The sequence below is a fragment of the Vicugna pacos genome, chromosome 9 (assembly GCF_048564905.1).
Source record: "Vicugna pacos chromosome 9, VicPac4, whole genome shotgun sequence".
NCBI classification, from domain to species: Eukaryota; Metazoa; Chordata; class Mammalia; order Artiodactyla; family Camelidae; genus Vicugna; species Vicugna pacos.
The window spans coordinates 70,796,305-70,823,307 of record NC_132995.1 but is presented as its reverse complement, the minus strand read 5'-3'; the positions used below and the strand labels follow the sequence as shown (position 1 = coordinate 70,823,307).

The 27,003-nt window shown below is 40.3% G+C and overlaps 1 protein-coding gene across 1 annotated transcript in view; it reads left to right on the top strand.

Moving 5' to 3' along the window:
- Positions 1–27,003, top strand: part of SNX7 (sorting nexin 7) — an 81,703-nt gene that overhangs the window by 40,119 nt on the left and 14,581 nt on the right. The window contains exons 7-8 of the mRNA XM_031680403.2: positions 1,140–1,226; positions 26,091–26,243. Coding sequence (XP_031536263.2) covers positions 1,140–1,226; positions 26,091–26,243 — 240 coding nt within the window. The remainder of the gene's footprint in view (positions 1–1,139; positions 1,227–26,090; positions 26,244–27,003) is intronic.

The following is a 27,003-nucleotide window of genomic DNA, read 5'->3' as shown; positions in this document are numbered from 1 at the left end:
TGAATGTTTTAAGAGTGATTCCATCAGGCACAACATTAGAATTAGTTTTTAAGATGCTTTTTATCCTTAATGCCCCTCAGTTCTCATTCACATACTATAGCGCCATCTTGCCTGGTTCCATTTAGCAGATTTGTGTCTAGGTTCTTCCTTTCCTCTGCAAACACCCAGAGAATACACCCTGTACCTCATTAAGGCCTTTCTCTTCTATGTCCTGTACGTTTGCTCTCCATGTTTGAAGTGCCTGCTTACCCAGAGTTACTTTTATTTTTCCCTTAAACTGTTTAGGCCACTTGCATTCATTATTATAATTTCATTATGTAATTAATACTATGAAAACCAGTGAAAGATGAGTCCAGATAAAGAGAGTTCTTGTTACAAAGTTTAAATAGACCGGGAAGGTAAGTGAGTCACCAAGGGAAAGGCATTGTAAAAGGTCGGCAAACATTATAAAAGATACAGATGGATTCTGCACTCAGATTCCTTCACCAGAGGGTTTTAAGCTTAAAGACATGGAAACATGAAATCATGGTTATTCAAGAAGACAAGATGGGATTCCCATCAGTCAGAGAAGAGGCCAGGCTTTCTCATCACAAACTTGGCTAATTAATTAATATTTATATAATTTAAGCTAAAATAAAATCTTGAGATGTGAACGCACACTTCAGCTTTCTGATTCCTCACTGTAATTGACTGTGGTTAACTATGCCTTTGGGGTCGATAAGGGGGCTGATTGCTGATATTGTCAGGTGATGGCCCGTGTGACCTCTTAACTGCAGCCAGTTTACATCATAGCACATGTTTGCAGTGCTTCTACTGATTTTCTTTTATTTGTTTTTTTTTTTTTGCTCTTTTTGAAGAGCTGTGCATGCCGAGAGTGCTCCATCAAAATACTTGTATTTTGTACGTAAAATACTTAAACCAGTAAGATGTACATTGGGAAAACTAATGAAAGATTTATGAAAAAAATTGCTCTCACTTTAGCTTTTAGATATTAAAAAAAAATTTTAAGGCGTTATATCCCCAGATGACTGATGGCTTCGGGAAGAGATGCTATTTATATTCTGATATGTATATTTTTGTTGTACAAACATGATCAAAACTAAGTACAACCTATTTCATCCATATGTTTTAATATGAAGGGTGTTATGAAAAGAAGAGACCAAATACAAGCAGAACTGGATTCCAAAGTTGAAGCTTTGACCTCTAAAAAGGCAGACACCGATCTGGTAAGTTTTTAAGTTTCTTGATATAATCACATAAAATTCATCATCTGAAATTTTTTTTTAGCAATGTAAAAAGCTCCATTACATGCTTAAGCATTTAGCAAATAATACTAAAATTTCTTCCAATAATCTGTTATACATTGAGTACCAAGTGAGTTCATACGCTTAAGATGCTTTTCTGCCCTTCTGTCTTATATTTTCTCCTAAAATGAGTAAAGTATGAAGTTAATTTTTTAAAATTAGAGTGTTCAAAGAAGGTATGGAAAAAGGACCTAACATTATTCCAGAAGGTTTCTAAGTACTCAGTAAATAAATCCACTTTTTGCTAGTTTTGTAGGATATTTATACAGGATAAGCTGGTGTTTTTTTGTTTTTTGTTTTTTTAAGTTATTATAAAACTTCTTTTCTGGTTGTTATAAAAATCTCTACAAAGGAAGTATCTTTGTTTTCAAGTTTAATCCTTTCCTTAAAATACCCTCTTATGGAAAATTGTAAACATAAAGAAAGATCTAATTATATAATGAACTTATGCTCAACACTGGGCTTCATTGATTCCCAGCATTTTGCCTAGTTTTTTGCATCTATCTCTTTCCTCGTGTGTTTTTCTAAAGTATTCTAAAGCATTTTTCAGACATACATTCATCGACGGTTGGTTAGTATCTACATTTCACTGTCTTTGCATGTTTTCATTAGTAGTATCATATCAGAATTATTATTTTCATTTTGAAATTGAGGAAGAGGCTTGAAAGGTGGAGTAACTTGGCAAGTTTATACATTTTCGGAAACAGAAGTAGGGCGAGAGGTGATGGTATCTATCACTTGCCTCCCTAAGACCATGCTGCCTCTCAGCGAGCAGGTCTGAAAGTGGGAAAAATTGCTTATCACCTTGTTATCCTTTAGTGAGTTCTCTATGGAAGAGACTTTCCTGTTTTTTTATTGAGTACACTTACGGCAGATGAATGGGTGTGTCCTTGGAAACCCCCTTGTTAATCCGTAGTATTCTAGCCCCCCACTCCAGCCTGGCTTGGGACTTGACCTCCCTCCTCCCTGCTTTAATTTTCTCCTCAGCTTTAATAATTTTGTAACACAGAATATGATTTTCTTACTGGCTTTCTTTGTGTTCTATTTCTCTCTCCCTCTCCCTGTCCGTAATCTAAACACCTTAAGGGCAGGAGTTTTTAAATTTTTTCCTGACGTGTTCTCAGCCCAAAGAACAGTGCCTGGTACATGGTAGTCACTCAGTAAATATTGTCAACAAATGAAAATGGCAGTGATCGCTCTGATTCATAAAAACATATTAAAAGCTTGAGACGACACGTTTGTACAAAGTCAAACTTTGTGTAAAATGTTGAGATCTTACTAAAACGAGATTGTGAATTATCCTCATCTTTCTTAACTACGTTTATTTTTCAAACTCAAGTTCATTCTTCGGAATGGAATGTGACTGGGGAGTGGTGGGCTGCTGTGAACAGGGTAGGAGAACGGAATCTATTAGGGAGACGAACAGAAAATGTAGGACCAGTGGAAGTAATGCTCGAGGGGGAGATCATCTTTGCTTTTACATAGGAGGAAAAAAAGGAAATCCAAGATTAACCTTTTCAATACAATAAGGAATATATATAGATGTATAATATATATATATGTGTGTATATAGAGAGAGATTTTAAAGAGTGAACTGGAAGGAACATAAATGGATGAGCTGATGTACAAGAAATGTAATTGTACCTTTGGAACTGTAGAATTTTTTTATTTGTTAAATAATTTTTAAAGATACTGAAATTCGTGATTAGATAAAATCTTGAAATTGACTAAAATACTAGAAAAAGCACAGTATTTTAAAGTTTCAGGAGAATAGTAAAATGGCTTAAAAACCAAGCATCTGTTCAGAACGGTTTATATTCATATTTTAAGTTGAAAGGAAGAGTAGTTGGGATTGTTCCAATCACAAAAACACAGGAAAAAATAGCTTGGGCCCAGATATGGCTAGGCTTTCCCAACTCAACTGAAAAACACACTTTTAAAAGAAATTTGACTTGCAAATATTTTGTCTTTTGCTCTATAAAAATTTCCTTGATATCTCATTATAATCGGATCATCCATCTGTATTTATGATTTCATTTTGTGTGTGTGACATATCCACTTTAAAGTGTTTTTTACCTAGTTAGTTGCCGTATTGTAAGATTGGAGAAACTTGAAACTTTAATTACCTGCAGGTAATTAAGATTTGAAACAGGGACACTTAATAGAGACATTGCAAATATTTTTTTGTTGCCCATCAAAAAACAGATCTTTCCTGAAATGCATAAGGACTAATTTGATGATTTGTTAATAGTACCATAACATTTTCAAGGAGTTTATTTGTTTACAGACCTCACTTCCAAATCCCTATGTGTTATGATGATATCTCTGGGAGAAACCTTCCAGGGTTACTCTCAAAAAGAACCTGCTATGATTGGTCACAAAATAGCTGAAGGGAAGTTGCTTAGAAATATGCAGGATAGGGTCACCATGGCAACGCGCCCTTGTGAGGTCCTTCTAAGGAGCCATCCTTCGCAGTCACCATGGCGACCCTGGCAGAGAACTGAGTAGAGCAATCTAGCCTGGGTGTTTACCATGGCAACTCAAGCAAGGCCACTTTGGAGACAACCCTGGGGCCATTTCTATGGAGATCTGCTGGGGCTGCCTTCAGAGACTCCATCAAAGTCACCTTTGGGTGGGATGCTATATGCAAACCAGGCAGAGCGACTCATAATGAAAAGGTCAGTGAAATGAAACTACCAGAAAGGGCAAAGACGAGGGGAGTTATAATTATTGGGTCGAAATAGACCAGTGATGTAGCAGCCCACAGGTCATGTTAGACACATCAGGTGATGTTTATGTGGGCTTCGTGTCATGCAGACAGCAGGCTCTTGTCTTTTTACCTTGCCTGTAACTTTGCATATACTGTAAATTGGCAGTCGTGGCATTATTGTTACTGTTTCTCATCACACAAATATGCTCGCAAAAATTATGTATTTTCCTGCAAATTAAAATGTTTTACAGTGAATTCGTTGATTTATTACCTTAGTAGTTGTAAAGTGACTGCTTCTTAGAGTTTGTGGTTTGTAGTTCTTGTCTCACGACAATAAAGTTAATGGTTTCGGAGTAACCTAAACTCAGTAAATACCTTACTTGAGGGCCAGTCCAGCGGTTTATTTTGTTTTGTCATTTAAGCTTTACACTTAGGTAGACCTAGGCTCACATCCTAGCTCGTCTGCTTATTAAGTCTTAAAACACAAATCCTAACTTTTTAAAGCTCATTTTATCATGTATAATTTGAAGAAGCTATTAGTACCTTTCTGATGGCTTGTTTAAAGATTAAATGATACAATGCAAGTAAATTATTAGACGTTATTTTGGTGACTTTACAGAAGCAGTACTTGAGATGGCTCCTGTAAAATGACTAAGGAGTTGTTCCTTGAAGACTAGGGAGGGTACGTCAAGGAGAGAGGATAATATGAAAAGGAGTGAAAGCTCAGAAAAGCCTGAACTGAGGGACCGGGCTGATGTGTAGAGAGCAGGGTGCCGCGGAGATGGGGGGTGTGGCTGTGGAGGTGGGCGCCAGTCAGATGGGCAGGGAGACTTGTTATGTGTCAGGATGAGGAATATGGGCTTTGTCCTTTGGGCCGTGTGGACCCAGCGAGAGCCTGAGCTGAAGAGGTGGTAGTGGAGCTGCAGAGTAGAGAAATTCAAGAGAGATGTAGGTGGGAGATGGAATGTGAAGCACTTTAAGGGTGAGGGCAGCCCTTGTTTCAAGTTGCTAGTGACCGTTAACATTTCTAGCTTGTAAGAAAGGCAGATTGTGGCTCTAAAAAATGAACTGTGGCATATAAAAGGAAGAAGAAAATTAGAGATGTTCAACTTAATGTCATGATAAGATGACATTTAAGGTAGAGGTATTCGGCAAAAACCTTTCAATAACTGTGGCTGGATACCTAACATGTAAGAGATGCTGTTCCCAGCACTGGGGAGATGGTGGTCAGGAAGACAGGTCCTCATGAGCCTTACATTCTAGGGATAGAGACAATGAGAAACAAACTGTTAATTAAAATGTATAGTTGTCATTTAGTGGCAAGTGTGGAGAAGAAGGAGTGTTGGGGAGCAGTGGAATTAAAAATTAGGGGTCAGGATAGGTCTTACCAAAAGATAATTATGTAAAGCCTGAAAGAGGTGAGGTCTTGAACCACGTGAATACCTGGGAGGGGAGCATTTCAGACAGTGGGGACGGTGAGTGCCATGTGGAAGTGTGCCTGTATGTTTCATGAAGAGCAAGGAGACCAGTATTGCTGGAATGGAATGAGTGAGCAGAAAAGTTGTGGGAAATGAGGTCGGAGATGTAAGCAGGGGTCATATCATGTAGGGCCTTATGAGATTTGGTCTCAACGAGAGAGGAACAGGACAAGTGACCAGAGGAGTGACATGATCAGCCTTGTCTAAAATGATGACTATGCTTGGGAATGACAGAAAATAATGTGTATGTGGGGTGTGCACAGGATGGGAGAAGGCCAGAGCTGGAGACCGGCTCTTACGATCCATGTGGGACACCATAGCTTGGACCAGGGTGGAAGCAGTGTGAAGTGGTCAGATTCTCAGGATATTTTGAAGATAGAGCTGTTTGTGAGTGGACAAAGATTATACCGAGGTTTTTGGACTGGCACCTTGAAGTTAAGAGTTGGCAAAGATTTGGGGAAGAATAGATTTAATGGGGAAGGTGAAGAAATGAGATTTGAATATATAAAAGCAATGTGCCTATCAGATACCCAAGGGAGATGGGAGTTACATATGAAAATCCGTTTAAAAATCCAGAGGTTGGGGGAGGGATCCAGCTAAAGATACGTATTTGAGGGTTACTAGCAGATTGTATTTAAAGCCATGACATTTGTTGAAGTCACTAAAGGATGAAAAAAAAGAGGTCCCAGACTTAACGCAACTTAGCATCTTCCAACATTAAATTCAGGGAAGGAGTAACTGGTGAGGAAAGGAAAGGGAATTTATATAGCTTTTGCTGGTGGTAAATAATTGGACCAATAAGGTGAACTAAACAGATTTATTTAAGGTCGTTTAACTTTTTAAATCATTTCTCCACTTATGAGGTATTTATAAAACAGCTTGATACAGAACAGTTAAGATAAATGTAGATAATAAAATATTTTAAGAGAGATTAAGATGCATGTGCTCTGATGAAGAATTCAGTGAAAAAGATATTGTTCAATCAAAGTAAAGACATTTCTGCCTGTGGAGATGAAGGTGTAAAAATAAGTGAGATTATGAGGAAAACTCAGATATCTGGGGGACCTTGTGGTTTTTGCAGTTTAGTTATAAGTTTTCAGAGTCAGAGCTTCTGTTTGAAAATGCTTATTCACTTCACTGCTTAACTATAAGATAAATAAGGTTCATCTGTGGTGCTAAATAATGCTGCATATTTATTTTATTTTTATTTTTATTTTTGAATGGATGATTTATAGTTTTACACTCAAAGCAGCATTCAACTATAAATGAATATGAATACATTTGACATTTAGCAATATGTGCATAGAATCTGAGACTTGGATTCATAATGCCATAGCTGTTTAGCAGTATATTTATGTGAGCAAAAATAAAAAATGCATTTTCATAAGATCATTATAGTCTGGATTTGCATATAGCTACATTCAGTAGATGCAAACAGATACCAAATTGATTTAAGCTGGTCTTTGCTCTGTACGAGTTGCTATTTTTGAACCAGTATTTTACTCTCATCCTCAAATAGTGGTTGTTAACCTTTAAATGTTCTTGATAGTGTACTAAATGCTGTACAGAGCGAGACTGCCTTCTCTTTAAGCCTTAAAGAAATAATAACATGGACATAGGTTTTGTGTGTGTGTGTGTGTGTGTGATGGAGGTGGAGGTTGACTCTCCCTTTTCTCAGATATTTGTTGTCTCACATCTCTCCCCTGACCTTTTTACAAATTTATTCCTTTTTCTATGCCTCATTTTCTAATATCTGTTTTTCCCTCTCTGCTTCTTTTTCTTCTGCATCTACTTGTCTCTCATATACGCACGTGTACACATACACACGCTCAGGCAGCAGTGGAGGAGAAAGGGCTTTCTTCTCTTATGTTTCGTCAGTTAATCCTGGAAGGCTTCCAGCAGACTTCTCCTCACATCTCATTGGCCAGAGTCGTGAAAAGCCCATGATCAAACCAGCTACTTGGAGTGGGACTGTGACCATCACAAACAACTGACTTGGACCAGCCACAAGCTGCCTCCGATGCAAATACCTGGAAAATAGCGGGGCCTTTTCACATAGTAAGGAGGGGACTGAGAAGTGGATTCTGGGTAAACAGCTAGTAAACACGCGCCCCACATACACAGCGTAGCCGTGTGTTGGAGTTGTTGCACACACACTGCTGGCTGGGAACCTGGGTGAATGAGTGATGATGTAATCAAGACGGCCCTCAGCAGCCTCTCCTCCCAGAACAAAGTCCCAGGCAGTGCCTAGAAGTCCCCTCCCTCTGAACCCTCGGGGCAGGCCTCCCACGCAGGGCATCACTGGTTCCAGGGGTTGGGAAAAAGTTCCATGTACTGCTATTTACACAAATTTGTAAAGGATAATAATGAGTATTTGATTAAATAGCAAAAAAAAAAGAATCCTGTCTACCCTGTGAGTTAGAGTCTTTCGAGCCTGGGATCTCTGTGTGGAAGTTTCTGTGTCACTTTTCCCCTCTGACGTTTATCTTACGCCTCTGGCATTGCGAGCAGAGCCGTCTCGGGGAAGCACTTAACAGGGGTCTTAAACCTAGTTGCTGAGACGCACGTGATTTCACCCACAGCACCGCGCCTTTGCAGTTTCGTTTGGGGCAAAGTTACTTACATTCTCTTTGCTTTAGTTTCCTGACTGTAAAAGTTGTGGGTAATGACTTCCTTCAGGCGTTGTTAAATCAGCATATGAAACCTTTGGCCTCACCAGTGCCAGGCTGTAAATGTTTTGTATTTGAATCTATATTGGGAGCATTGTTCTTCTAGGTTAGAGTTTTCAAAGTGGTAACTGTCATCCTGCTTGTCAGACCTTCACGTTGTTTAAAACAAAAAAGGGGCAGCCATTGGCTTGCGTGAATAGTGGCTGTTCCCATTTGCCCCACCTGGTCGCTCTAGGCATCTGAGTTTAAAAATGTATATGAATTTATACTGACTATTAAAAAGTTGTGTTTTGGATTCCAAACAATAATTTAAATTAAACAACACTCGGTGTTGTACCATTGATCTGTAATAAGGGACATTTTAAGAAAGGCAGCCGGAGGTCCCTTTGTGATAAAGCGTCAGAAGCGCAGACCGCCTCCTAGTTTTCCTTTAGGAGGACCCCCGAGAAAAGTTTCCGTCGTGTCTCGGCACCAGCAGTAGAATTCAATTTCTCCTGAGCCGTTAGCTTGTTTTCAGCGTGTACACATCTTGGGTTTTATACCTGTTCAGATTCCTCTCTTTATCCTGCTCTTTAGTTTCCAGACTGTCGAGAGCCCCAGTTCTAACCCACTTCTCTCTGGCAAATCTGTCTTCGGTGTGGCAGACTCACCACCGACTTACCCTTGCTTTTCCCCTACTCTTGCTTTCCCGTGGCGCTCCTATCTTTGTCTTCTTCATACCTGGAAACTAGTTGTGGGGTATAATTTTGGAAGCCACCTTAAATCTGCTGTGGAACAAGTAAGAAACAAATTAATAAAGGACTAGAGGTAAAAAATTCCACACCACTCCAAAGATCAGCCCGTGTTTTATAACTTTTTTTTTTAACCAAAAAAACGTGTCTGTAGTTATTTCTTTTGGAATCCACCAACGCCAGTATATCTGTTGTGAACGCAAATCTGAGCCCCGACTGACTCATGTTAACTGTTACCCAGAGAATTAATCAGGACGGTGGCTGAGGGTGAGGTGAAAAAATTGTACTAATTCCAAAATTTTTTACCCATGACATTTGCCTAGGGAGGTGATTGCATATTAAGATTTACTGATTTGAGGAAAAAAAAAAAGAACACATAAACTTACAGTCCTGATGAATAAGGCCTGTGTACGTTTGTGGTGGGTGAGGGTGGAAGCGGGGAAGAGACAATGAGACTGTAGAAAAAGAGAGGCAGTGTAACATTGTTGTAGATGAGTTTCTAAAGGAAGATTGTAAGCTCTGTGTCTTTCTCTAGGAGCACTTTTTTCCTCCCCCCACACCGTCTTCACTGCAACAGAAAAAGTAACAGATGGATAAGTGAAAGGGGTAGTTTAAAATTCCAGTCATCTCTTCTCAGGATTTAAGAAAGTCTACTGATAGTGTGTCCTTGAGGATTTGGGGTTTGGCTCGTGGAGTTCTGCCTACCGTAGATGTAATGGTTTAAACAGCTGTCCCATATAGAAACTCAAAATAGATTCGATTTCCTTTTAATTTAGGTGTTTTGTTAATAAGAAACGTGTCCCAGGGGTCTGTCTTCCATCTCTGCTTCACTCCCGGCCCCGCCTGGGCACTCCGTAAATATTTGATTATGCTCAGAGCAGGGACACGCTGGGAGCCCGAAGCCCGGAGAGGGCTTTGGTTCACTTTTACTTAACTTGTGACCTTAATCAGACATTTAGTATTCTTTATCCACGAACATGCAGAAGTAATGCTTGCTTTGAAGAAATGTGTTTTTTTGAAGATGAATTCAAGTTGATAAATCTGGAGCTTGTGTCAGTAAAAATTTTGGTAAGTTAGAAGAAGAAAGTTTAAAAGAGTAATGTACTGGGAAATATGCAATGTTACCATAAAACGTTATTTGAAGTAGGGATCGTTTAAATAGTGCTTCTGAAAAGAGCAAAAAATTTATGTTTCTGCAAAGAATGGAATCGGTAGTTTTTCTTCTAGCACAGTGGCATATGTCTAAACCAAGTGTATTTTGACTTATTCCGTTTCTAGACTTTGGAGAGTAAACTTTCTCTCTCTGCTAAATCTTGGTCAACAGGGAGTAAATTTAGGGGGCAGTGCCAGTCAAAGCACCATTCAACTTTCAGAGAGGTTCTAGACCCAAACTAGTGCTTTGCTTTCTGAAGTGTATTTAGCGTCTATTTTGCACCTATTGTATGCCAAGCACTGTGCTGATAATTTGCACATACTACCCAATTAATAATACTGTTTGGTAGGCATAATTCCCATTTTTGTAGAAGAGAAAATTGAGGCCTACAGTGTCAATCAGCCGAGAGTTAGGAGTTACCTCCCTGTCTGAGCACTTCGTGGTGGGGAGACTGCAGTGACCGAGACTGACAAAGCCCCTGTCCCCAAGGAAACTGTGGTGTAGTTGAGGGGGGGAGGGGTACTCAAAATGAAGGAACAAATAATGAATGACTGATAACTTTAGAGAGTTGTCAGTGGTCGGAGGAAGATAGAAGAAGGTCACGTGAGAGGGAACACCAGGAGGGGAAGAGAAGGCCTCTCTGAGGAGGTGACACCGAGGGGAGAGTGGGATGCTGAGAAGCGGAGGTCGTCCCACGATCTGGGCGCCCGTGTTCTCAGAGGAATCCACACTCAGCTCTGAAATGGGAATTAGCTTCGCGTGCTCCAGGCACTTAGCTGTAACTGGTGTAGCTGGAATATAGGGAGCGAAGGGGTAGCAGCTGGGCATGAGGCCTGAGCAGGCAGGATGAGAACACGCGGGCTGTGGGTTTCCTTCTGGTTGTCATGGGAGCCACTGAAGAATTATGATTTGATATGTTACGTGCTTTAATTTTTTTGTTTAATCTTGGAAGAGTCAAACCTATAGAAAACTTGCAAATACAGCTCAAAGATCTTTTTTTCCCCTTGAACCATTGGAAAGTAAATTGCAGACCTTATGCTCATGACCCCTTAATGGTGTGTGTTTCTTACAAACAAGGACATTCTCCAACGTAACCATAATATAACTATCAATATCAATAAATTATCATCGAAACGATACTGTTATCTAACACTCAGACACTTGGATGATTTTGCCAGTGTTCTGTCGTGTTCTTGTTAGCATTTAGTCAGATGTCGCCTTCAGTCAGGAATGGTTCTTTTCGCTTTTCTTAACTTTCACGACGATCACACTGAAGACTGCAGGCCAGTTATTGTGTAGAGTACCTCCGATGTTATTAACCTGTTTGATGTTTCCTTATGTTTAGATTTAAAGTGTCAGCCTTTGGCAGGAATAGTACCCAAGTGATGCTATGGTCTGCCTGTCAGGTAGCACGTGATTTTATTTGTCCCAATAATGACAGACTCTTTGAGCACTTGCTTAAGGTGATGTCTGCCCAGCTTCACTGTAAAATGACTCCTTTCCCTTTGTAATTAATAAACATTTTGTGGAGAGGTATTCTGAGACTATGTAATTATACCATTCCTTACCATACTTTAAACTTTAAATGGATTGTGTGTGTATGTTTGTGTATTTGTGATTTTCTATCTTAGTCGCTGGGCTTTTGTGCATTACTATCACTATGTATTTTGATATAAAAATTGCCTCCAATTTGACTAGTAGGATGATCTTCCAGCTGCTCCCCCCTCCTCCTTTGACATATTCTCATCATTCTGTGCTTCTTTCTGGTACAACAAGCCATTCTAGGCTCTTTTATATTTTTCTTGCCCCAGTCCTGAAATCAGCCATTTCTCTAACAAGCCTTGGTTAGGTTTAGTAGAAAAAATTATACTCAGAATATAGTATCTTGACATTAAATATATTCATTGCTATTTAGGTATCATTATTCCAAGGCCTGATTGGACATAGATAGGAAGTTTATTTATAATCACACACACATTTTGATATCTATATTGACTTGTTGTTTATATGTATTAAAAACAGTGATCTCATACAGTTGCCTCCAGTTTGAATCCAGTATCATAAAGGTTGATTCTAGTTTACTCTCTTTCCATATATAGTTCCCTTTCTGAAAATGAGAACCAGGCTCCCATTCTCCTTCACATATCTACTTCTTTGATCAGTCCCCAGTTTGTCACCAGTCTTGCACAGTTCACGTCATCTTCTTTCCCAAGCCGCGGTACTCCGCACTCCCCTCAGGTTTCCACGCCTGCCCTGGACCACACCCAGGCAAGAGCATCCTCTCTCCTGCTCTGGTATTCTGTTTTTCCTCGCTAGCCTCTGCTCCCAACGCTGCCCGCACACAGCTTGCACCCTTCTCAGCCTGCTTGAGCTGCTACTTCCCACTCCAGACTGCTCTTCGCAGGGAGCACCTCATCATCTTGCTGATGCTCTGACATCCTACTCGGGGCCACCATGACTTTGCCTCCCTCCCTCCACTGGCTTGGACGCCAGCCTTGCTCTGCATTACCAAGTAAGCTTTAGGATGGAACAACAGGAAGAGAAAAGGAAGAACTGACAGTTGCTTCCAAGTGCTGCTCACTCTGTTTCCTGCATGGGAAATAAAAAGACCGGTTGAGTCCAGTGCAGTGGAAAGGAGACGATGACGGCATAAACAAAGGTGGTGACAGTGGGGATTTTGATGTGAAAGGTTAAGTGATTCGTTCACAGCTGTGCAGTTAGCTGAAGAGCAGAGCCAGGACTGGGACCTGGCACCGTATTCCCTGGTGCCTTATAAGTACTTTTTTTTCCCCCTCAGACAGGTTTGAAGCCTCGAGAGGTGTAAAGATTTGATGGCAAATAACAATTATCTTCTACTACAATCAAAACAAAAGGGGAATTTTAAAAGCTTAGTGCTTTTTAAAATCCCTCCAAAGATGTGTATGTATATGTATGTGTGTGTGTGTGTGTGTGTGTATAAAATTCACAATAAATTGGAAACTGCAACTTCCAAATGGAATGGAAACATTTTGGAACCCGGAGAGCTGTGATGATCTCAGAAAGTTGAAATTCTTTTTTCTTCTTTCGTGGAATTATTATGTCGGATTTTAGTTTAACCAGCTCGCTGTGCTTCGCTAAAACTAACTGAGGATGGTGGTGGTAACAGCTAACAGCCCTTAAGCACTTAGCATGTTCCAGGCAGAGTGCTCAGTGCCCTATTCTAGGCATTATCTCATTTAAGTCTCACACAGCACAGTGAGGTGGGTACTGTTATTTTCTCATTTCACAAATGCAAAAGCTGAGGCACAAAAAAAAAAAGTTACCAGCTCAATATTATACATGTAGAAGGAACTGAAGCAAGACTCCAGAAATTGTGCCAGGAACTGCATTCCAGGACGCGAAAACTATATTCTGAGATAACATCTGAAAAGATGCTTATCAACATGCTTCAGAAAACTAACATTAATCAGTCAGAGTTTGCACACATGATCAATTCTTTTTGTCATTCCTGCTGCGGAACGTTATTTGTGATTTGAAATATTCTGTAATGGTGAACTGGCAGTTTTAATGGTTATTAATTTTAGAGTAAACTGACCCGTCTGGCTTATCTCTCAGTGAAAAAGAGAGTATGAGATGAGTTAAGGAGGCACAGTGTGTGTCAGTGGTGCTCGGTGGCAGTGTGGCTGGGGAGCCGGGTAAGAGGTGAGCATCACCAGGGGCATTTTCAAAAGGCACCACAAACTTGCAGAGATTCTGTCCTTCCCAGGAGGCAGGTTCTGTTGCTGCTGACACCTTGGGTATAGAAGTTTTTAATCTAAAATGAGTAAGAAAAAGGACAGAGAAAGGCATTGACAAGTCTTTAATGCGGTAAAAGATCTATCACAGATCCTTGCCCCAGGAAACTGCTGGGCACGTGACGTATCTTCCCTTATTGAGGCTACACAGGGGCAGGCACGAATGCCAGATGTGGTCATCACCATCTCTTGTAGAAACACAGATCTAAGCTGCCCCGACACAACGAAGATCCCTCACCAAAAGACAGGACTTTCCTCCAATGTCAAATTTTTAGGGAACCCCTAAAACTTACATACTTGAGCACATGCGCTCTCCCAGAATTGGTCACAGCTTTCCGCAGCTGTGCTGTGCAGTGTGGTACCCCCGCATTTGGCTATTTACATGTAAATCTGAGGTAATTAAAATTGAGTACAATTAAAAATTCAGTTCCTCAGTTGCACAAGCTACGTTTCAAAGTCGCATGTGGCTATTGCTACCATTCTGGGTACTCTGGAATAGAACGTTGCCATCATCACAGAAAGTCCTCTTGGCCAGCTCTGTTTTAGAATATGTTGTTATTTTAAGAGCTGTCTTTTATGTATGGTAGGTTGGTTGATTGAGCCAAAGAAGAAAGGTCATATCTAACAAAGGTTTTTAGCTTTGGTAGGGATTCAGATGGAAAAGGGACGAATGTCTGAAAAACAAAAAATTAAGAGAATTCACTTGATTGAAAGTATAATGTACACAATAGTTCCGCAAAGATAACAACACTTCAGTCGCTAGATTTTTTGATCCTGCACTCGATCTCCCAAACATTCTTGAGCACACCTCCCAACATATGTACATTTTAAATTTATAAACTACCTATTTGTACTATTACACTCGTATATTTTATCTATATTGTAAACTAGGCACAAATTAACACAAATTCTAAAATAAACTGGGCATAAATTAAAAGCATTACATAAGAGTTAAATATAAGGTGGTCAAAAGAGACAAACTTCCAGTTATAAAATAAGTCATGGGGGTGTATGTACAGGGTGGTGACTGTAGTTTATAATACTGTATTGTACATTTGAGAGATGCTAACAGAGCAGATCTTAAAAGTTCAACAATTCTCACAAGAAAAAAAATTGTAACTGTGTGGTGATGGATGTTAACTAGGCATAGTGTGGTGATCATTTTTCAATATATACATGTATCAAATAACTTTGTCGTACACTTGATTGAAGCTCATTTAATGTTATATGTTAATCTAAAAGAGTGAAATGAAGGTTCCTTTGTGTAGCCCTGTGAGCTGTCTTATATACGTCCTGAAGTCCATGTACCCCATTATGGAGTTTTGTAATCCGGTAGGGTTGGATCACAAATTAAAGAACCAGGATTCTGGGAAGAAGTTACAAAAAAAAAAAAAAGTCACTTAAACCTCAATAAGCATTCCTTTTTCTTGTTGGTAAAATGGGAAAATGATATTTGCCTTAACACGTGTATAGTGAGAAGTAAATGAGATAATATGTGAGCTATTGTTTGGTTAAGTAGTGAATAAAAATATTTCATGGCCGATAATTGTATAGCCTTTGAAGGTCTGTAAGTAAGTTTGGATTTGGTTTTGAAATAATATTTAATCTTTAGTAAAACCTAATGGTGGTGTAGCATTATTGCTTTTCTAGGCTTAGATGGTGTTCTTCAGAAACAAATATAGGAAATTATCATATCTAAAGAGTTAGAAGACCTTGATTTAAAAAAACACATTAAGGAGTCACATCATATCTTTTTAAAAAGTTTTTATTAATAGGACTCATGGAAGCACCTGGAAAAGTATATGAATCCTCTTCTGTCCAACATATGTTTACTGTACCTTTGTTGTGCAGAGGATTCAGAGGAGATCACTGTATTTCCTAAAATGGGACTGTTGAAATAACTGACTTTCTGTTGCCTCTGATGTCACAGGAAATTATGATTATTTCTTATTTTCAAGGATGTTAATGGTGTTGGAGGTGCTGACTTGGAAAGCGATGCGTCAGCTACATTTGTGGGTGTTTTATGACTTAATTTGTCATTTTGAGAAAATGCATTGTGTGTTACTGAACAAGTTACATTTGGATAACAAAATTGCAGTGGAGTTCAGGAAGAGAGGTTTCTACTTTTTAAGAAAAGTGTGTATTGTAAAGTATATTTTAAAAAAAGCATTACTTAGTAATCACATGTATGCCTGAGCAGCATGGTACAATCAAGCATCTAATTTTTCAGACACATCCTACCTCGCTCACGAATCAGAAAATAATACAGTTTTATTGTTAAGAGCCCTCTTATCTCTCCCCTGCAATTTAATTAATACTTGTTAAGAAGAGGTAGCTGTCAGATTAAAATTGAATTTTTGAATTTTCTATTATCTTCTGATGGAGTGGCAATCTAAATCTTTTTATTTAGGTACATTATTTTCAAGAACTTTTCGAAATGATAATTTCCCAGCTTTTCTGATTATGAAGAGAAATTTTTAGCATTTGAATAAATAGATTGGACGGTTATTTTTTCCCATAAAAGGAAATAATAGAGAAGCCATTTTAAAAAGAAAACAATAAAGATATTTTAAAGTAAGAATAGCTATTATCCTCAAATGGTACTCCTTTGCTCAAAAATTTTTGTGATAGATGCCTTTAGGGTCAGGTACAGACACCTTGTAAGTTTCTGTGATATTTCAAAATGTAATAAAATAATCCTTGGAAAGGCAGTAGGATTATTTTATCAAATATTTATCAAATTCCTACATAGTGTAAGTAAGTACTTGAGAATAAAATGGTCAAAAGATAGACCCGTGGCCCCTCACGTTAGAACTTCCATTCTAACAGGAAAGCAAATAAACATACATAAAATAATTGTTAGTTCTAGTGACTGTTGAGGAGGTGAACAGTGGACTGAGAGAGATTAGCAGGAAATACCTGCTTGGTACACAAATGCTGTTCTGAGAAGGACTATCTGAGAAACTGGTATTTAAACTGAAATTAAAAGAGAGCTAGCTAGAAGATTTAAATAAAATAGAATAAATTTCAGAAACCTCACCATTTGTTTGTCTTGATATTGCTCAATTCAGTTTAAAAATGTTTTTTCCTAAAAGATCTTTTACATCTTTTCATAAATGTATTCATTAGTACCTTATTTTTTGTTTGGATTTATCATGAATTATACATTTTAAATTTTGTTATTTTCTAACGTTTTTGGCCAAGGTATAGACATGCAGTTCACTTTTGCATATTTATCTTATATTCAACAATTTTCTAAATTATTTTTTGTTTTAATAATTTCTTTGTGCACTCTTTGGGATTTTCTATGTAGAAAATCTTACGGGTTTGTATTGATAGTTTTGTCTCATTTGTTTGGTCATTATACCTTATATTGCTTTTTCATTTCTTATTGAGCTGGCTAAAAAGTGCATTTATAATCTTATTACTGACAGAACATCCTTGTATTACCTCTGATTCTAAAGTAAAGGCTTTTAGGATTTTTTTTTTTAAGTAATGATGTTTGCTATACTCTTCTAAATGTATTTTTTAAATCAGGTTAAGGTAGTTTTTGTTTACTCCTATGTGATGAGAGGTTGATTCATAAGTGGGTGTTGAAATTTATTGAGTGGTTTCCTGTACCTACTCGTGTAATTGTGTGATTTTTCTCCATTATTTACTGAATATGGTGATTTACACTAAGACATTTTCTCAGTTTAACCATCTTGGATCCCTGGGATGCATTCAATTTGGCCCTTGCTGGATTTGGCTAGCTCAACTTTTAGGATTTTTGTGCTTACATTTCTGAGCAAGAATGATTTGTCATCACGTTGTACATTTCAAACATACACAGTTTTATTTGTCAGTATACCTCAATAAAGCTGGGGGTGGGGGAGAATCTGTTTTGTAAGTACCATTGCTTGTACCAGAAATGTCAGTTTTTGTATCAAGGTCATGCTACCCTCATAAATTTCTACCCACTAGACTAATTTGTGTGAGATCGCCATTATTCATTAAGAAAAGAACTCTTCCAATAATGTGCTAGGTGCAGACCCTCTTGTAAGTTGTTCAAATGTTTGGAGCTCAATCATGATATTGGAGAGACTCTAAATTTTGATCGTGCTACCCACGTGAACTTTCTGCGGTACTTGTAAATGGAGACGGTCACAGGGTGAGGAAGACGGGTGCTTGGTTAGAGATTATAATGTCGGGGATAAGTGCTGAAGGGTGGATGATTTATCTGGGTCTTTCTTAGGTAAGTGAAATTTTCCCTGGACCGCTGTTTAGCAGTGATAGATAAAACTGAAAAAAAGAAAAAAGTGTGACCTGTATTTTCTTCTGTCATTCTGGCAGCTATTTCTGGAGAAATAGACTGTGGGGAAGCTGCTTTCTCAATCTGTAATTTTTATAAGTGATGCTTCGATAAAGCCGTTGGTAATCATGGCTGTTAACTCCCCTAGAATTATCATGCCAGAGTGTATTAATTCTTTATTAAATATGTAGTTCAGCAATCAAGCAGATTTACTTCTAATGCATATTTTAATGTGGTGTATAGGTCAAACATGTTTATCAAAAGAGTTTACTTTCTTTGGTAAAGGGAAGTTGTAATGTTACTCCAGTAGTCTGAGAGACCCACCAGTGGCCAGTGCAAGCTCAAAATTTCTTTAAGGTCTCCTGTGTTAAAATTTCATATGAATATCACTATTCCATCCTATATTTATGTTTATGTTAATTTAAAAATATTCTTCTCTGATCTGCATAAAATCTGCATGATACTTTGCTGTGTTTACTCGTGACATTGACAGCCCTCTAGGTTAGCCCTGAGTGTTGATGTGCATATAGGAACCCAATTTGAGAAACACACAGTATGGCGTTCCGTCCTGGTCTCATGATGCAACTGTATCGGAATTGGGAGGCCTTTCTGACGTTAAGTAAAGATTTACTCCTATGACATCAGTGTGCCCAAGACTGAGCGAGAAAAGAAGGAGACTGTTTCACATGGGGCACTGTGCCTCGCCCGGTGCTCTTGGCACATAGTAAGTGCTCAACAAACAGTCCTTGAATGAACTGATACATTTTCTGAAAACTAATGTCTGGTAAATGAGAAAAACTAAAGGCCTAAGAGAATGTTTAGAAGTCTAGGGGATTTTCTTATGTTAGTGGATGGGTTTTCAGTCCCTGGGAAGAGTACTTTAAAGAACCTCCTGAGTCGGGGAGAAGGTCCGTCTGCATTTTTTTGTCTTAGGAGTTTTCATCCCTTAATGAGCAAGGTACCGGTATTTCTTGGGTTAGGGTGGAATAATTTAGTGATGCGATGTGACAGTCCAGTGCCTCAGAATGGAGGACATTTCTGGACTTCCTGGCCTCGTCCATTTAATTTGAAGGAAGGCCTGGTGGCACGGCCGTACGTAGACTGTTTGGCCTGGCCGCGTTGTCCATTCCAGCTCCCAGCACTCTCAGGCGTTCGGGGGCTTTGAGGCAGCCTTCTGAGCTGGTAATGTCCCTTTGTCTCCCCTGTGGCTAACGTTCCTTTTATAGGCAGGGCCTCAGTAAGGATTCCCCAGCGCAGTACAAGTGAGCGGGGAGACGGATCAGAACGTTCCTGCGACCCTAACAGTAACCCTTCCGTCATCGCTTCGGGGGCCCTCCAGCCCTGTCATGTCTTAACTGCTCAGGTCCCAGCACTTGGCTAACACAGGATTCAGAACAATCCCGTGAAGCATGTACTTTCTTTCTCCTCATTTTCCAGATCGGGGAGCTGCAGCCTATCAAGGAACTGCACTCAGCTAAAGTCACAGTCAGGATTCCCACCCATGCATCTCAGAGCCCAGGCTCCAGATTACTGACCGATAAACGTGTGTGATTATGAAATTTTTAAAGTTCAGGGGGAAAGGTGAGGAGAAGCCCCGGACAACTTATTATTACCCTGAAGCAACTGAGAAACAGGAAATCGTACTTCTTCAGAGCGGAGCCGTATCAGTGAACAGTGCCTGTGGAATCTGCGTCTTGCTCTAGAGCCAAGAGCATCTTGGCTTTGGGAGGCAGGGAACGTGTCACTGCGGCAGGTGCCGCACCTTCCCGTGTAGCACCCGTCTCGTGCAGCAGAGCGCTGGACATGTAGAAATGTCCTGGGAATGCGGATATTGCCCCCTCTGAGTGGATAACAGTGTGACTGTTAACTTAATCTGTATCAGTGCGTAGCTTAACTTCATCATGTCAATATTTAGTGCAGGAAGGATATTTATTGAGTATAAAAGCACATTTCCTTTCTAGGGAAATTTTTGAATCTAGATGTTCTGGATTTCCTAAAATTTCGTTTGGAAGGTACTTCCGTATTTTATGAAAATAGCGCAAACTCATTGATAGACTCTTAAGGCGACTGGTAAGGTGACAATAGAGGGACAGTGCGGTGTGGATCTGAAACCCCTGCTAGGTTGTAAGCTCCCAGCAACAAGGACCTTCCCTGTTACAGTCACGCCGTGGCCTTGGTCATGGGCCTGGGCCAATGCCTGGCGCATAGAGAGCACTTTAAAATAAAGATTTGTTGAGTGAATGTTTACTTTTAGCGTCAGTTGATATGTTCTTCCATCTTATGAAGGTAATAAGAAACTGTATTTTGGAGGAGAATGGAGGCTTAAGGAGCACAAATTAAAGTTAAAATTTGAGGGGCAGGAAATGTTAAAACAAAACAAAGTAAAACTTAGATTGAGTTTTCCAAACAATTCAGGAAAAGAAAATCATAACAGAGAATTGGCTGAAGAACGTTGAAAGTGTACTGACATGGGTCCACATTCATCGTGTGCAGAGTCTACTTTGTTAACATTACTGAAAACTGGGACCGTTTATTATATTGCTGCCTTGGCTTGCGGGTGGGGGTGGGGGAGCTTAGTTCCTGCTGAAGAACTTAAAGGTATTTCTCTGTTCCTTAAGGAGGAACCAGGCCCCTGCCCCAGGGCTGCACTCATTTCTTGACTGCTCCTCCCTGGCTTCTGCATTCCCAGATTAGCAACTGTTTGAATCTGCCCTCCGGAAAGGGCAAAGAGGCTGACTGAAGCCCATTTCCTACAAACCAGAAACAGGGGACACAGAAAGATTCATATCAAGGAGGACTCCACAGGGCCCTGCTTGGCGTCACCTTCTCAGGGAGCAGGACTTTTTTTACATTTTTTTTTCTCACTCTGTAAAAATTATAGTAAGAATTTTTAGTGAAACATGTCACAAGGCTGACCTCCCAAAGTCCTCTGATGAGTACCTCACTCTGCAGGACTGCTACTGTTGCCTTCAGGCCTGCATTTCCTGTCTCACCACCTTACCCCCCAGTTTTTCCAGGTCATCCCCGCCAGCTACAAAGATCAGATAATTCTATCTTTTCTCCCAGTGCCCACACAGAGTCAACTGCTAGTGATTCTGCCTGCCAGCGTTTTAGTCTCTTTCTTTCTCCTCCTCATCCCAGCGTCTGGAATCTGCTTACCGCTGCCCCGCCCCCGGTCCTCTTCCCTAAACTCCTTCAGTGATTCCACTTGTTCTCTGTTAAGGTCCAGGCACCCCAGGGAAGTCCCTGTAGTACTTGGCAGCAGCCTGCCTCTCTTTTGTTTTTTTTTTGCTTTTCCCCTACTCATACTCTAGGTCCCAACCTTGAAAACCACCTGCAATTTTTAGAAACTTCAGAGTAAACATGCTTCTAGGACTGTACACCCTGTTTGCTTTACATGAAATGTTTTTCACATTTTCTTTACCCAGTTTTGTTTTGTTTTGTTTTTTAATTTCTCCCCCTAGGCATGAGTCCTTGAGGGCAAGGTCTGGCAAGTTCTGTTTTCCCTCCCTCCATCATTGTTCCTAACACAGACTAGATGGCTGCTGGGTGGATGCTGCTGGACGAGTGAGTGGGAAGGAACCGGATCCTCCCTGTCATTTTTACTGCTGTCTCCATAGTGCCCATGCAGCTTAACTGGCTTCCTTTCTTTCCCTCCTCCTTCCATCCTGCTTTAAGCATCTCTGCATATCTCTGACTCAGGAATCTATCTGAAATGAACCTCAGCCCTGGTCAAAAACTTTCGTAATTTACCATTCCCTACAGAATCCATTTTTTGCTCAGTGTTGGCTACACCCTCTAGTGGCCAGTCTTCTATCAGCCTCTCCAGCTGCGTTTCCTGTGTTTTCTCCTTGCCCACCTCGAGCCTCCAGACCTGCCTCTTAGCCATTCTTCCTCTGTAGCATAACGCCTCTGCCGTTTCATTTACGCCATACGCTCGTCCAGGTGTCCCCTCTCCCAGTCACTGCTTAGCAAACTGGCAGTCAGAATGTCCCCTCCCCCAGTTAGAATTAATCCTCCATTCTGTATCTTTCTACCTACTGCTTGAATTTTTTCCCCCTCCATTATGATATATATCACATTCTGCTTTGTATTCTAGCCTTTGGCTTTTGTTTTATTTCTGCATATCTGTCTTCCAATAGATAACAAACTCCTTGAGGTAAGAGCTGAATCAGTTTAACCTTAAAAGCCACAGACACACTAGCTTGGGGCTCTTCATTCAGTGTGGAAAGAGCATGTGCTTTGACTCAGGTGGATCTTGGTTTGAATCTCCAAGGTGCCACAAAATGCTGTGTGATCTCTTTCACTTCTTTTCCCCAGTTTCCCAGCTTGTGGAGGGAAGAGAGTATTCCCAAATTTGCAGCATTATTATGCAGATTAAGTGAAATAATGTATGTAAAGTACAGAGCTTAATGCAGCGCCCATGGCGGCAATACAATAAATGGTCATTAACACGCCGCTGTTCCTGGTGTCAGAGCAGGTACTGACTACCGAGGAAGGATATTGTTTTGTTTACCAGACTGTTAATATTAATGATTTTCATTTGATTGTGTGGCTAATTTCTAGCTGAATGTAACTGAAGCTAGAGGTCACCCATTAGCCTTGCAGTTAAATGTAAATCTTGATTTCTCGCTATATGACAACCTTTTATTACTTACTCTGATATTACAACATTTTCCTGGCAAAAGAGTCTGCTTGCTTCTTCGGTGTTTCCACCAACAGAGGGCCAAATTGCTTCTGGTATTTGTGAGAAGAATTTTTCAAGCTTTAGGCCTTTTAAACTCAGTCTTTTCTGTGCTGCTTCGCAATAGAAACTATGAATTGAATTTCTGACTTTTAGAGTTATTGAAAACCGCTGTGTTGTTAGAGGGGTGCTGAAGCCCTGGGGGGCTGCTTTGACCTGCCGCGGTCACTCTCCCATTTTAGTTAAATTTTGTTGAGTGTTTATGTTCGGAGCCTGGATGGCACCATCTAAAATGCATGGTTCCTTGTACCAAAGAACTTGCTAAAATCAAAGTCAACTGAGGGAAGGGAAATCTAACGATATGCCTTTATAATTGGTAGGAAAGATACAGTCCAGGTCATTCTTAATTTGAATTAAGTGTTTTGTGCTTATTCTCAATTAGAATTTCTTCGAATTAAAATTATGGGAAGATGATTCAGTGTGAGGACATACGTAAGGTCTCTTGCTCTTTTTCTAACTAAAATAATGATGAAATCATCAAAGAAAGAAAAATTAATATATACATAGCCACAAAAAAATGACAAGAATTGATCGTATGTATTTGGAACATATGTGTCATCTTCTGTACTGGTGAGAGTAAGTCAAGAAATAGCACCAGAAATTAACTTAAGACCTAGACCCTGACAGTGACGACCTTGGTGGTGGTGGTGGTGGTGGTGGTGGTGGTAACAGATAACATTTAGCAAGCATATTGTCAGGCACTATGCAAATCTCAGGCAGTTTTCATAAAAACCCCTATGAGATGGATATGTTATTTTTATATTCATTTTACAGATGAAGAAACTAGGACTTCACAAGGTAGCCTTTCCCAATGTGTCATAGCTTGTAAAAGACAGAAGGGGGGTCTGAGGTCAGTCTAACCTGTCGTTCATCTTTCTCATCCCAGTGCTGTGCTGATAAGGCTACAAACCTTTCTGTAGGTGAGAGAGTGAAGTCCGAGAACAGGACGGGACTTCTTCAGGAATGCAGTCGCTCTTGGCCAGAGCAGAAGCACCGACCAGCCTGACTACCACCAATAAGGGCTTTAATGGAGGGGAGCTGCAGATTGGCAAAGGGAAGACTTTGTTGTAAATCCCTTCTGGCAGCAGGACCATTTTTTAAGTTCCATCAGGAAGGGAAGGAAGATAGAAAATGTGATTTTGACTCTGTGTTTCCTAAATCCACTTTCAGTAAAGCCCTCTGCCAGTAATCCTACTCCGGTGTGTAGTAATTTTAGGCTACAAACCCCAAGCAGAGGAGAGTTAACAGTGCGTTACAGTTGGTGAAGGTACCTCTTCATCCTAGATGTAAAAAAGACATTTTGCTAAGAATCTCAATCTGGCTATGAAATGGCAGGATTCCATCCAACAGTCCAGAGGAGTGAGGTTCTCTCACTGACCCCTAAGCTTTTTCCAGATCCTCTTTGAGTCTGGCCTGTCAGCAGTTTTGCTGTTGCTTACCCCCCAGCATCCACAGTCCATGGTTAGACACCCCATTAACATCCTTTTAGACAGATACTAAGATCAGCAAAGTAATTACCCCAAAGAGTCACACACACCCATACAGTAATAAATATCCTCCCTGAGATAGTTTACAAACAGAACAAAGTTAAAAAAAAGTTTTAAAAAAGTAAACACATCCTCCCGCCCCACACACAAAACATGAAAATCAGCTTTACTACTGACGCAGCTCTCCCATGGGTAACAGAAGATTTATATCGTACCAAATGTCTATTCTTAGGGAAGTAAGAGCAAATATGGCTGCAAAGAAATAGAGTCAGAAGTGAAATTTTATAGCAAAATAAAAAGGAGTAATATTTCAAGCAAGCATTGGAAGCAAAATAACATCTTTTTTTGATGCTAATATACTCATTTTCACACTTTATCATCTCTGTAACGAGGACTTTCTTAAATGACAGCCTCTTCAGATACTCTAAGCCAAGCAACAGTGGCGATTTGTAACGCTCCTTTTAAAACATGAGAGTCATTTCTACTCAAATCGTCCTGGCTTTGGATCTCAATGAAATCTCAGAACTTTACTACGGACGGCATGGCCCAAGAAGATCTGGTTACCCACTGCTTCTCTGACCTCATCGCCTAGGACCGTCCCTCTTTCTTCACTGTGCCTCCCGTTCAGCCATGCCGGTCTCCTTGTTCTTCTAGGACTGTCCAGGCACGCTTCCACTGCTGGACCATTGTCCTTGCTGTCTCCTCTGCCAGGAGTGCTTCTCCTACTGAGAACCCTGTGGTTCACTCTCACATCAGCCTCAGAATTGCTTTCAAATGACACTTCCCTGTTTGGACTTTCCCCAGTCATCTTATCTAAAATTGCATCCTTCCATTCCTTTTCTACCTTTCTGCTTCCTTTTTCTTTTTGGCACTTATTATCAACTCATAGTTCATCTTTCATTTACCTTGCTTTCTGTTTGTTTTTCCCCAGCAGAGTAGAAGCTCTGGTGAAATTGGGATTTTTGTCTGTTGTCTTTCCTATTGAATCTCCCAAGTCCTAGAAGAATGGCTGGTCCAGAGAAGGCAGTTAATAAATATATACTGAGTATATGAATAAATACGTGTGTATAAAATATGTATGGGTATATAAATATGTATGTCAACATGCCAAATGTAAACCAGTAAGTTGCTGGGTTCCACGCTCAAAGGTCGGTGGGTGAGTTGGAGGAGGGCGACTGTCTAGTGGAGCGTGGACGAAGTGTCAGGTGTCTGGAGATAGGAGCCTGCCTCTGTTATCAGCTGACTGGGATGTGGCAGGTTAATCCCCTGGGCCTCCACGCTGGACTATGTCATCTGTACAGATGTTGTAGCATGTCGGTTAATTGAATGTTCTGCTGAAAACAGTTGAAAAATGGGACCAGGAAGGTAAAGCTGAAGGTATGAAATCATGTCTTTTAACATAAATGCTATCACCACGAACAGTGATAGTGAGAGAGTCATTGCAAAGGAGTTTTGAGGTAACTCGGGGTTCAATTTCCTGTGTTTTATCAATAGTGAAACTGAAGCCCAAGGTTTCAGGGATTTAGGCAAAGTCAAGCGCTAGTTGGTGGCAGACTTAGATCTCCGACTGCAGCCAGTGTCCTTTTTACTTCAGCTAGTTAATGCTCATGGTAAATCCTGGTGACTTTTCATAAAAGCTGTTTTTGTTTTTTTGGTTTTTTTTTTTTTTACAATCTTCAGCTTAGATTTGAAGAATTCACGTAGTGGGGGGACAGTAGGTCAGCTGATCTCTCTTTGTGATCTAATTCAGCTCACAGAAGAGATTGGGAAGCTGGAAGATAAAGTGGAGTGTGCCAACAATGCCCTGAAAGCAGACTGGGAAAGATGGAAACAAAACATGGAGAATGATCTCAAGTCAGCGTTCACAGACATGGCTGAGGAGAGCATCCGCTATTATGAACAGGTAATGAGCCACGTGTGGGATGGCTTCGTTTTTAGAAAGTTAACTTCTGTCTTACTTCCTGTCTCGTGTTGAAAGAGCCTGTTAAGGAACCAGGTGTCACGTTCAGAAGCGTCTTCGGTGGCTCCCTGCCAGGGGAGCCGCCAGTGAACGGAGTCACGCGAGCCCCGCCCGCTGACACACGTGTCTCCGCGGAGGCGGGGGGGGGGGGTCCACACCGCAGGCCCGAGCGCCCGGTGCGAGCTGAGATGCCCGGAGAGGGAGTTGTGCTGCAATCCGTTTTGTTTGTTTTCCCCTCAGTTTCTTGTTTGGGAAGGGTTGAATTCTTCAGATGCACTTGATCATGCTTCCTAATGATTCTCCTGTCTTACTGCCTTTTCTTCTCCTTTTCTTATGCTGTGAAGGGTTTGCGAAGTGAGGAAAGGAACAGAGGTTTGAATGGGTAGAAAATTAGTTCAGTCCCCATACTTTGTGTCCCTGCCATGCCACGTTGCCTTCTGGAGCCATTCAAAAAGTCAAAAAGGGAGCGTGCTGCTTGGGTTTTGGTTTTTGTTTGTTTTGTTTTGTTTTGGAGAGTTTTGTTTTGTTTTGGGGGGGTAATTAGGTTTTACTTTTTTATTTTTAGAGGAGGTACTGGGGATTGAACCGAGGACCTTGTGTGTGCTAAGCCTGCACTCTACCACTTTGAGCTATACCCTGCCCACTTTTGTTTCATTTTTTTTAATTTATTTTATTCTTTTATTTCGCTTTAGTTTAGTTCAGT